A 12,905-nucleotide genomic window follows, 5' to 3' on the forward strand; every position below is an offset into this window, starting at 1 on the left:
TATCAAAACATCAGTGAAGGTCGCTGGGCACCATCTATTTCTTCTGGTCTCGTGGCAAAGGATCTTACGGAGGCAATGAAGCCTTGCAGTGTCTTTTACTGGACCAGATGGCTGTCATGGTTGGTGTGTTGTAGGCAAAGGATCCATGACAGCTGTTTGAAATCTTTCGACGGTGGTTTGCCAGGAGTGGTCATTATTTTTGTTGGTTTATTTTGCCTCCTTTGGTGGGATACTTTAATTATTGCAAACACCTTTGCCAATTCAGCGTTTTCTACGTGTTCCACCCAGTGTTGTCCATGATCTCAGTCATGTTGTGCCACAATCTCCCAGAACTGTTGACAGACTTTCTCCCATTCTAAACACAGCTTGCTGCCACCTGGACAGGGTACTGCTCTCCTCTCCCACCCCAAGCAACACTGAGAAACCTTAGTCTCCACCCCTCTGTCTAATCTAAGCACTTCGTACGCGTTGAGAGCATGTGTGTTTGCCCTTTTGTAATTGACTTCACGCAGCATGTTTTCGAGGCTCATCCATGTTGCGATGGCACCGGGTGTCATTTCTCCTTATGGCGGGTGAGTAGCCCCTTGTATGGATAGACCCCCTTTTGGTTATCTTTTCATCTGTTGATGGACATTGTGGTTGTTTCCACCTTTGGCCTCTTGTGGATAGTTCTGCAGTGAATCGAAAGGTGGGTGTTGTTTTTGTTATTAACCTCTGGGGGTGCTGAACCTAACACTCCAAGGGAAAGCTACCAGTAAGAGATACAGATAATGCTGTTGGGCCTTGTGTCACCTGTGCCCCAAGAGTTGGCCTGGTATTTCATCTATGGTGAAACTTTCCCAAATTCTTACTCACACTTAACATTTTCTCTTTTAATACCACCTCTAGGGAGGGAAGAAGTCCTGGTGGTATAAAGCTTAGAGACCAGGTTGCTAAACAAAAGGTTGGTGGGTCAGAAACCTGGACAGCTGCTCCCAAACAGATTACAGCCAAGAAAACCCTATGCTGTCATTCTGCTTTGTCACCTGCGGTCACCAGGTGTTGTGAATTGACTTGATGACATCTAACAACAACGGCATTAAAAAAAAAGGGTGGTAGGAGAAACTGATAGAACTCACTGGAAAATCGGGGATAACAGTTGGCCCAGCATCCCACACAGGCAAAATCGTGGTTGGTTCAGAAGTCTCCACACGTGAAAGTGCTGGAGACAGACTGTGTCTATTGGACTGAAGAGAACTGCGCTGGCCCTGAGGTTCGAGGGAAAGCACTGCGGGGTGGGTGTATCGGGAGCGTACAAGAGTCTTCTCCGGAGTAAATGAGACTCCTTACTGAAACCTTATTTCAGGCAGAGGCATTTCCTACCCAAGCTTCCCCAGAGCCTGTCCACAGCCCTTAGAAGGAAGCGTTTTGAAGGCATGAACTGCTGCCTTCCACCATAGAGAAAGTTTTGCATATTCAGATGCTGGGGCTTGTGAATCTTTACAGAATTCTTCCCTCCATGACCTTGGCATTCAGGATTTGCAAGTCCCAGATACTCCCACGGAGAAAGACGGAGCTTGCACGTGTGGTAACCAGCCCCGTCCCAGTCCCTTTGTCATCACTGTCCTGTCTCAGAGCCACGAGAGGCTCCCTGTGTGCTCAGTTTCCTGCTCATACTCGACTCCGAGGAAAGATCGAATGAAGTCAATCAGACCAAGGCACTAAGGAAATGTTGGCACTTAACAGCGCACGGTGCTGAGAGTGAATCTTGCGCTGCTGGGTCAGAGCCCGCCCCGGGCTTTCTGCACTTCCGTGATCATCCCCATGGGGTGGGAGGACAATAGGTATGAGCAGTTGTTTATGTTCCAGGCACAATACATATTCCTTGCAAGTACTACCTCATGGAGTCTCAGTATGTTGGAACCTGCCTTATTAAAAAAGCTATCAGCCACTTCATGTGTGCCCTCCCCCACCCCCCCACCAGCACTTTGAGCTCTTAGGAAACCACATGTGTGGTTTTAGATCGGTTAGACAAATTGATCTTTCCCAGTCCTCTTTAGCAGAGAATCGCAAAAAATAGCAGTGTGCATTGCTGGCAAGCTCCTCCAATTATAAAGTTGTGATTAATTCATTCTAAAAGCACTTCCAAAAGGAAAGGGATGGAAACAGGTCCCCTTTCCCAGCTGGCATTCGCCATCCTCGTATTCTCCAGGCCTTTCCTGCTCCTTGCTCCCGGAAGCAATTAAACTGGCATTAGCTGTCTTAATTAGCTAGGGCTTCTAAAATAGGAATACCACAAGTCCGTGTCTGTAACAAACAAAACTGTGTTGTCCTAAGTTCAGGAGGCTCTGAAAGAGCCCTGGTGGCGCTGTTAGGTGAAGGTTACACTGCTAACCTCAAGGTCGTTGTCTCAGCTACCACCAGATGAGGCTGTCTGCGCCCATCAAGGCTGACCTTGGAAACCCAGTGTAGGGTCGCTATGCGCTGGAGTCAAGTTGATGACAGTGGGCTGGGTTTTTGTTTGAAGATACTGAGAGCCCAAATTCAGGGTGCCAGCACTACGGGAAGGTTTTCTCTTTCTCTGTTGGCTCTAGGCCTCTGTCTCTTTCTGAGCTCCTGATCCCAGGCAGTCTTCATGGGACTTGGCACCTCTCTGCCCCCATTGTTGCTCTGCTAGTTTGTTTAATCTCATGTTTCTCAAGGGAGATTGATTCGAGATACGCCCTACACAAATCCTGCCTCATGAACATAACAAAGGCAATCCATCCCCCAAAACCCTGGTTAGGATTCACCATCTATGCCTCAGGGGGTTACAGTTGCATTGGGCTAATCTGCTGCACAAGCCCCTCTAATGTGCTGAAAAGCAGGGGGTTGCTCTGAGGACTAAGGTGCTCCCAGCCCTTAGTCGGTTCACTTTCCTCACCTGCATGTGAAAGTTGGACACTGAGTAAGGAAGAACAAAGAACCGATGCATTTGAATTGTGCTGCTGGCACAGACTATTGAAAGTGCCATGGGCTGTCTTGCATAAAGTACAGTCGGAGTGCTCCTTAGAGACATGTCTTACATACTTTGGACACGTGGTCAGGAAAGACCAGTCCATGGAGAAGGACATCATGCTGGGTAGAGGAGGGTGGGGGGGAGGAAGGCTGTCAGCAGGGTGGACGCACCCTGTGGCTGCAACAATGGGCCTCAGCATACTGGGCCCACGGTGAGGGTGGCACAGGGTCGGGGGTCACGATGGGCAGAACGGACTCGATGGCCCCTACCAACAACAGCTCAGTTCACAATGCTAGCTCATGCTCAAAGGGGTGGCAGTGTCCAGTGTGTACTCTTTATTGTCTGCCTTCATCTGTAGTCCTGTCCGGTCGACACAAACAGATGAAGATTAATGTCAAGCCGAGCAAATCCACCACTGGGAATGAGAGTGAAAAATAACCCACTTACTAAAGATTTTCTTGCACTAAACTTTGGATGCATTCCTCAGTCCTGTTAATGCTTGACACTACATAACTGACTTTAAGAAATAGCTCAAGTTCCTTATAAGTCCCTGCTTTCTGGCAGCTGTGTAGAATATAATTTACAGTCTACAAATGAGTCAGGGTAACATTTATTAAAATTAGTTAGCGAAGAGCTTTTATCTTTTTGAAGGGCTAATTAAAGATTGAATGCTTAATTGTTTTCTTTACAAAATTCATTATGCTCCTGGTCCTGCGTCCACACTTCTCTTCCCTCTGCGGGATGAAAAGGCCTAAGACAAATTTCCTGAAAGAAATACTGTTTCCTGCCCTGGGGTGTTGAGGGGGTGGGGTGTTGTGAGGACAAAGCTAAGAGCGGAATAATTTCAGTCACCTAATAGCTGCCATTCTCTCCCTCAGCCAAAACATATCGACTTTCCTGTTGTATTGTCATCATAAATAGGAATTACTGATGCAGCAACAGTAAAGCTAAACAAAACAGAGAAGAATTTGGCCAAGCACCAGTTTAGAACTACACTGAAGGTATTTTTGCTTTCAGCTGTGAACTTTCAAAAAGCTAGTTGGACTCATTAAAAATATAAAATTAAGTTAATCTTTTAAAACATTAAAAACATAAAATTAATTATTTTTTAGGCAATCAGTTTCTATTCTGCAGTGTATGTTTTACAAATCAACAACTATTCTAATAGTTGTATTCCCTTAAAATAGACAAATAAATTAAACCAAAAATACCTGTATAGCAAACGACTGTTCTGAATTCCAGTAACAGACTGGTGTGATGAACATTGTCATTGTTTTTAAACTTTCAGGAAAATCCAAGGTCTTTAAATGGCACTTAAGTATATACCTAAAGATCAAAACTTGAATGTGCAAAAGTTAGTTATAAAGATTCCTTTGATATTATGCACCCAGCCCTCTAGAAGTTCTCACAAAGGTATCGATAAAGCACGACTGAGCAATCTGCTCAGTCGTTAAAAGACCAGAATTTTTTTTTTCCCTTCTCTTAAAAATTCATCTAGAACCTACTTTATTAGGAAGGACTCAACTGTAATTCACAGGCACCCGCTAGGGGAGAATAGAACTTCTCTGTGGAGTTTCTGAGATTGGACAATTTTACAGGAATAGGCAGCCTCATCTTTCTCCTGTGGAGTGGCTGGTGGGTTTGAACCACCCACTGAAGTGAACAGCCCAACATCTTTCTGCGTTGTCCTACCAGGCTTCTTTGCACATAGAACAGTGAAGCATTCATTAATCAATTTGATTAATGTTTAATTGGCAAGTGTTCCCAATGTTGCCCTTTGTTGAGGTTTCTGATCTCAATCTGATGGCTCCTTTATCTGAAGATCACTTTGTGTCAGTGTTGTATGTTGAATTACGAGGAGGTACCCCCCCCAAAAAAAATAGTATCCGAATTTTTCCTGCTAGACGAGCATCCAACAACTTGCTCTGAGTTAGCGCACCCAGTGGCATAGCCTGGGAAGGTTCTCTCTGATCAGTGTGATTTTTTTTTTTTTTTCGTAAAAGCAGTTTCACTCGAACCTCTTTATTTGTGATGGCTGATTTCACAGTGTGCAGCTGTGAAATTTTGTTTCCTGCTCGTGAAAAATGCCCCAGAAGCTGTTGTGATATTGAACACAGCTTACAAGGACAGCACTATGGAAAAACTCACGTGGATGAGTGGTTTCCTCATTTCCAACAGGGGAAATGTTGATTGATGACAGACCTTGTTCTAGACATCCATCAACTACCCCGACCAAAATGTCATCTAGTAGAGAGCATTTGGAGTTCGTTCCATTAGGTCAGACTGTTCATCAAACTTTCTATTCAGAGGTTCTGTAAAAATAGTGTAACAGTGTGTGACAAAACAAGGCCTGATTTGTGGCAGAGGACTAATGTTGGCACCACGATAAGGTACCTGCTCACACAGCAATCTCAGTGCGCCAGTTTTTGGCAAAAAAAAAACACAACAGCATGCCTCTCTTACCCCATGCACCTTACTCACTCTGTGAGACTTCTGTGTGACCTCTCTCTGTGAGACTTCTTCTTGTTTCCACAAATGTAGAGGGACACGAAAGGACAGCAATTTAAGGATGTAGAAAAGGTGAAGAAAAAAATGAGGGAGGTACGGTCAGTCATCTGAACAGATGAGTTTGAAAAATGTTTCCAATAATGGAATCGCAGATTTGACTAATGTATTAAGTGTAATGGAGAGTACTTTGAAGGTGATAAGGTTGTTTTGTAAAAAAAATTTAAATACATAGCTTTGAAAAAAAGATTCTGTTTTTTAGGGGATGTCCTCTTCCCCACTGCATTCCCTATTTATATCCTAAAAAAGTAATAATAAGCAGTTTATATTTCCTATAGGATAGTTATTTCATTTTTTATTAGTCATTTTATTGGGGGGGCCCTTACAAATCTCATAACAATCCAGCATTTGATTGTACTAAGCACATTTGTACATACATTGCCATAGACATTTCCAAAACATTTTCTTTGTACTTGATCCCTTGGAATCAGCTCTTCTTTTTTCTCCCCCACCCCACCCCACCCCCTGTCCCAGCCTCCTACCCACATGAATCCTTGATCAGTTGTATATTGTTGTTGTTATTTCATGTCTTACATGTCTGTAGTCTCCCATCGCCCACATTTCTGTTATTCATCTTCCTGGGGAGTGGGCTATATATCCAACCTTTTAATGGGTTCCCCCTTTCTCCCCTTCCCCCCCCCCACCATCCCTCTACCCTCGCGATATCGCTATGCCCACTCCTATTCTGAAGGTTTTATCTATCCTGAATTCCATATATCAAAAGCTCTTATCTGTACCAATGTGTGTACTCCGATTTATTTTATTTTTTAGAGATTTTTGTTATGTTGTAACTTATTTTTTATCATTTTATTGGAGGGTCATACAACTCTTATCACAATCCATACATACAGCAATTGTGTCAAGCACATTTGTTGCCATCATCATTCTCAAAACATTTGCTTTCTGCTTGAGCCCTTGGTATCAACCACTCATTTTTCCCCTTCCTCCCCAACCCCCTTTCCTCATGAACCCATGATAATTTTAAAATTATTATTGCTTTGTCATACCTTACACTGTCCGACGTCTTATGTTGTAACATCTAAGGCGCTTTGGTGGCATTGTAAATTTGGCATCAGACTGTTAACCTCAAGGTCAGTGGTTCAAACCCACCATCCACTCTGTGGGAGAACGATGAGGCTGTCTGTTGCCAGGAGGATAAAGATTCATAGCCTCCAAAAACCCTATATAGGGTCACTATGAGTCAGAATCAGTTCAATAGCAGTAGGTTTTAACTAGACTCCTCAAACCATTCAATTTTCTGATAAGTAGTGGGCATTAAATGAAACATAAAAACACCGAGAGCTAAACCAGGTGTGAAAAAAATTAAGATTCCATAAATTATAGTTTATTCCAATCTTGTTTCAAAACTCCACATATTAATTAAGTCACATACCCCTGTTTTTGAGCAGAGGTACTGAAACTGAACTCAAGCTTGAAACATTAGCTCATGAAACTGAGCATACATACGAAATATATATTTATGAATAAAATTTCCTTTATTAATGACTACTAATGGCTTATAATCAAGGTAAACCCTCTAGTAAATAATTACCTACTTATTTGCCGTATAAATAGCATATGTTTGAATTTCTAATTGCCTTCTCTGTTGAATATTAAGGTCAAAATAAATTGTCTTAGGAAGCTGTAAGAGCATTTCCTGGTAGCTTACAAGGAAACGTAGCTTTTATTAATTTCAAGTACTTTTTCATCATTTAGAGCGGTGGTTCTCAACCTTCCTCATGCCTCGACCCTTTAATACACTTCCTCGTGTTGTGGTGACCCCCCCAACCATACAATTATTTTCGTTGCTACTTCATCACTGTCATTTCGCTACTGTTATGCATCAGGCGACCCCTGTGAAAGGGTCATTCAACCCCAAAGGGGTCATGACCCACAGGTTGAGAACTGCTAATAAAGAGGGTAACGTTTCCCAGCACTTCCTAGTCAATATGGAAGTGTCTCTGCCCCGAACAAATCCTACAGGAGTCTTGGTGGTGCAAGCAGCTGAGCCCTTGCCTGCTGACTGAAGGGCAGCCGCTCCAACCTGCCAGGGGCTCCAGGGAGATAGATGAGGCGGATGGCTTCCATCAGGATTCACAGCCTTGGAAACCCTACAAGATAGGTCTGCTCTGCCCTGCAGGGCTACTACCAGTAGGAATTCACCCAGGGACAGTGGACTTTAACAATTACTAAAAGACGATTCTGAGATTGGTATCTTGAACATGGACTGCCCCAGGGTTAGTATGAGAAGTCAGTTTGCAATCTGTGGTGCAGTGTTTGACTCTATATGGCTCTTCTAGCCGTAGGCATCGGAACTCCCACCAAACAACTGCGACTATGCAGATTAGGTATATTTAATCATTTCCCGGTATGTATGGGTAAGAGAAAGTGGGAGATGTTGTGATCATGTAGGTTATGCCATTCAGTTGTGAATGATTGTTAGCAGGGTTGATTGTGGTTGTAAAAGATTTTAATCTGGCATGGGGATTGGTCAGTTTTGCCTTCCTGCTGAATATAATATGAGCCGTCTTAGAAGGAGGAAGGGGGGATCTCACTACCATCAAGAACGACAGTCCAGTAGTGGAGCGCATCATTTGGGTCCCACGCACCCCGTACCTTCTTGAATTCCGGACAGAGAGCTCTGACACCAGAGAAGCAGCATTAGGAAGAGCGGCAGGAAGACTAGGAGCCAGGGTGCAGGACACATGGTGGGCCTCCTGGAAAAGCTGAGTACCTGCGGGGGAAAGGGTCTCTCTCTTCCAGGGTGCAGGACACATGGTGGGCCTCCTGGAAAAGCTGAGTACCTGCGGGGGAAAGGGTCTCTCTCTTCCAGGGTGCAGGACACATGGTGGGCCTCCTGGAAAAGCTGAGTACCTGCGGGGGAAAGGGTCTCTCTCTTCCAGGGTGCAGGACACATGGTGGGCCTCCTGGAAAAGCTGAGTACCTGCGGGGGAAAGGGTCTCTCTCTTCCAGGGTGCAGGACACATGGTGGGCCTCCTGGAAAAGCTGAGTACCTGCGGGGGAAAGGGTCTCTCTCTTCCAGGGTGCAGGACACATGGTGGGCCTCCTGGAAAAGCTGAGTACCTGCGGGGGAAAGGGTCTCTCTCTTCCAGGGTGCAGGACACATGGTGGGCCTCCTGGAAAAGCTGAGTACCTGCGGGGGAAAGGGTCTCTCTCTTCCAGGGTGCAGGACACATGGTGGGCCTCCTGGAAAAGCTGAGTACCTGCGGGGGAAAGGGTCTCTCTCTTCCAGGGTGCAGGACACATGGTGGGCCTCCTGGAAAAGCTGAGTACCTGCGGGGGAAAGGGTCTCTCTCTTCCAGGGTGCAGGACACATGGTGGGCCTCCTGGAAAAGCTGAGTACCTGCGGGGGAAAGGGTCTCTCTCTTCCAGGGTGCAGGACACATGGTGGGCCTCCTGGAAAAGCTGAGTACCTGCGGGGGAAAGGGTCTCTCTCTTCCAGGGTGCAGGACACATGGTGGGCCTCCTGGAAAAGCTGAGTACCTGCGGGGGAAAGGGTCTCTCTCTTCCAGGGTGCAGGACACATGGTGGGCCTCCTGGAAAAGCTGAGTACCTGCGGGTGAAAGGGTCTCTCTCTTCCAGGGTGCAGGACACATGGTGGGCCTCCTGGAAAAGCTGAGTACCTGCGGGTGAAAGGGTCTCTCTCTTCCAGGGTGCAGGACACATGGTGGGCCTCCTGGAAAAGCTGAGTACCTGCGGGGGAAAGGGTCTCTTCCAGGGGGGGGTCTCTTCCAGGGTGGAGGACTAGGTTTGCTGACTCAGTGTCTTCAGGCTCAGGCTTATGGTGGGGTAGTGGGCCCTTTGGGCATTTATTGGCAGTTTTGTAAAATTGCCTGAGTAGGGCAGAGGTCAAGGGGCTACATGGCTGAGAGGCCAATGTCCAGAGAGAGACCCACCTTTTGGAATGTTTGAGGAGAGGTTATCCTAATCAAAGAACTGTGCCTTAAGTATTTCTCATCCTGAGTTATAACCTGTTAATTTCCCTAAAAAGTCCCTACTCGTGGGTGTGGCCGATAACTTAAGTGTGGCTACTGCAGTCACTGTGAGACCTAGCTAAAAAGTAGAGTGCAGGGGGAGGGCTATCCAGCCGGTGTCAGAAAGGAGGGAAGAGGGTGAAGGCACGTCTGACTTCTGCCTCATAGTAGTCGGTCTTAAGCTGGTGTTGGGTTTGATTCTCCTTTCCCTTTGTGAAATCAGAGGAAGTCGCTATTGTCCCCCATGCCCTCTGTGCAAGATCTAAGTAACATCCCTCATTTTCTGTCCAAATTATTGATAAACATTTGCTTCAAAGATTTTTTAAAAAACCCAACTCACTGCCATTGAGTCAATTCCGACTTATATCAACCCTAAGGGACAGGGTAGAAGTGCCTTGGTGAATTTCCAAAACTGTAATTCCTTTTTTTTCCCCAATAGTTTTATTGGCACATAATTCACATAACATACAATTTAATGATTCAATCACAGCAAGAAGAATTGTACAATGATCACCATAATCAGTTTGGGAGCATTTTCTTCATTCTTTATTATTATTTATTATTATTATTTCTCATCGTTATTAGCTCCCTATCTACCCCAACCTCCCCTGACATTCATTCCCCCAAGGAACCATTAATCCAATTATTGTCTCTATAGACTTACCTATCCTAGATTTCATATACAGAAAAGCATTTAAAAACAAAAACTAACTATTACAAATTAAAACATTAAAAAATCTTAATAGAAAAGAAAACAAAGTATTAAAAACTAAAACAAATTTAAATGGATCAAAATGGAGATTCAGTGACGAGATGCTAAATTTTTACCTAACTGCATCTGCAACCATCCACTTTCCAATGCATTCTGCATGCGAGCAAGACTAACTCTGCAGGAGTAGAACGCCTCATCTCTCACTCATGGAGCAGCTGGTGGTTTCAAACTGCCGCCCTTGTGGTTGGCAGCCTGATGCATACCCCATAGGCCTGCAGAACTGCTCCCTTACTTCAAAATTAAGACGTTAAAAATAAATAGTAATATTTAGAAGCATTAAAGCAGGCACACACATAGACACATACACGCGCAGATGTGTTTCTGTAAGTCCATTCCAGTTCACGGTGACCGCCTGTAGTATAGAGTGGAGTTGCTCCGTCGAGTGTTCTGGGCGGTAACCTCTCAGGAAGCAAATCACCACATCTTTCTTCCATGGTACTTGTGAGTGGCTTCAAATCACCATCCTTCAAATTAGTAGTGGATTATACATTTGTGCTCAGGGATCTTAACTTGGAAAAATTAAGTGTTCTTAATATAGCTTTGATTTGTGATACATACCAGACCCCCACTTCTGCTGTGATAAATTCAGATTTTATACAAGTTATTTTACTGCGACTGCTCTAATTTTGGACTGATTATCTGTACCCTCTGACAACAAACCACTAGAGCAGCGGTTCTCAACCTTCCTAGTTCCTCATGTGGTGGGGACCCCCAACCATAAGATTATTTTCGTTGCTACTTCATAACTGTCATTTTGCTACTGTTATGGATCGTCATGTAAATATCTGATATGCAGGATGTATTTTCATTGTTACAAATTGGACATAATGAAAGCATAGTGATTCATCACAAAAACAATATGTCATGATATATTGTGAAATATTTATTTCTAATGACAAATAAATGAAATTTTGTCTTAAAGCATGGTGTAGCATGGGTAACAGTCTTCACGCCGGGTACTCGTATGTGGGTGTATCTGCATGTGGGAGGACCCGCCTGGAGACGGATAGAGGAGCAGTGTCTCAGTTCCTAAAATCATCGGAAATATGTGTTTTCCCATGGACTTAGTCGACCCCTGTGAAAGGGTCGTTCAACCCACACAGGAGTCACGACCCACAGGTTGAGAACCACTGCACCAGAGGGCAGTGGGAGTAAAATCGGCAATAAAGGGATGTGTACACCTTCCTTTATCTCCCTTCCGTCTGCAGGAGTGATTTCTGGCACAGGGACCAGCAGGTTTGTCTAGATGTGGTAACTTCATCTTCTTCTCCCGTTTCCCTGCTCTTTCTGGTCTAACACAGTTCTGACTACAGGCTAATTGGATCAGCAAATCCCCCGCCTGGTCTGTCTTTATTCCATCTCACTTGTCACGTGGGCCAAGCCTTGCAAAGCTCTGCTAAGCCAGCCTGTGCTGTGCTGACCTTGATTTTGAGAATTCTGCGAACAGCACTGTGCACAGTGCCATCAGCCTTGAATCAGCCATCTCACATCCATCGCTGCTGCTGCACTCCCTCTCTGCTCCCGGGCTAGGCATAATAAAGCACTGACATAATCACTTCTAAGAGAGAAAGAAATGTCTGCTGAGAGATCACAATGGACTGGGGTGAAGTTTAATGGTGGCCTTAGACCGCTGCTTCCTTGTCTGAGTATATGATGACATTTAATTTTCTTTAACATTTTGTTCTATTTCTAGCCCTTGTGGTAGCAGTTCTACGCTTCATACAGTTGAAACCAAAGGTTTTAAACCCGTGGCTGAATATTAGCGGATTGGTGGCGCTTTGTCTGGCTTCCTTTGGAATGACCTTACTTGGTAATTTTCAGGTACTTCACTCTCCTTTCTCTTGTACTGGTAAGGCCTTCACCTATATGATGACCATGAACATTAAGGTATCGCAAGCTTGCAGTAAAAGTAACTGGTTATAAAAAGGGGTGAATTGGCCTCTGTCTGGGGGTGTATATTTTTACCAAAATAATAATTACATAAAAAATAAGTGGTTCTGAAAAATAACAATTGATTAATTACTATATAACCCATATAAGTGTGCACGAACTCTTTCTATACAATGCTAACAATAGTCCCTGAAACACTCCTAGTCTCCTGTAGTAATTCTTTCTGGCCTTTCAGCACAGTGTACCTAAGTCTGCATCAGACATGTGAGGATACTTGCTAGGAACTTCAGAAAGTTCATGGGAAAGTGGAACTATAAGATAATGGGGTTTTCCACTATTGTTTGAAGCCCCCTTGTACAGCACGGCTATTGGGGAAAGCACCTACCAAAATAGCTGTGTGTTTTCTACAAAGGACTTCAAAGGGGTTTACATATGAAGGAACATCAGAAAGTTCATGGAAAAATGAAATTAAATTTCATAAAGGGAAGACATTTCTATAAAAAAATGTTACCAGCCATTTAATCCATCCCTAAAGGTCCTGGGAATTGACCATGTCAGTGATGTCTTATTGCCTTTGTTTGATGAGAGGAATGAGCAAGAATATTGTCGTGTTGGAAAACAATTCTCTGGTGAAGAACTCTCAAGCATTTTTTTCTGCTACAACTTTGGCTAACTTTCTTAAAGCACTCTCATAATAAACAGATGT

General features: G+C 44.3%; 1 protein-coding gene across 1 annotated transcript in view; it reads left to right on the forward strand.

Moving 5' to 3' along the window:
• Positions 1-12,905, forward strand: part of TMEM150C (transmembrane protein 150C) — a 95,380-nt gene that overhangs the window by 72,402 nt on the left and 10,073 nt on the right. Inside the window, exon 6 of the mRNA XM_075544134.1 lies at positions 12,003-12,130. Coding sequence (XP_075400249.1) covers positions 12,003-12,130 — 128 coding nt within the window. The remainder of the gene's footprint in view (positions 1-12,002; positions 12,131-12,905) is intronic.

Source organism: Tenrec ecaudatus, chromosome 3 (genome assembly GCF_050624435.1).
Source record: "Tenrec ecaudatus isolate mTenEca1 chromosome 3, mTenEca1.hap1, whole genome shotgun sequence".
In the NCBI taxonomy this organism is placed as follows: domain Eukaryota; kingdom Metazoa; phylum Chordata; class Mammalia; order Afrosoricida; family Tenrecidae; genus Tenrec; species Tenrec ecaudatus.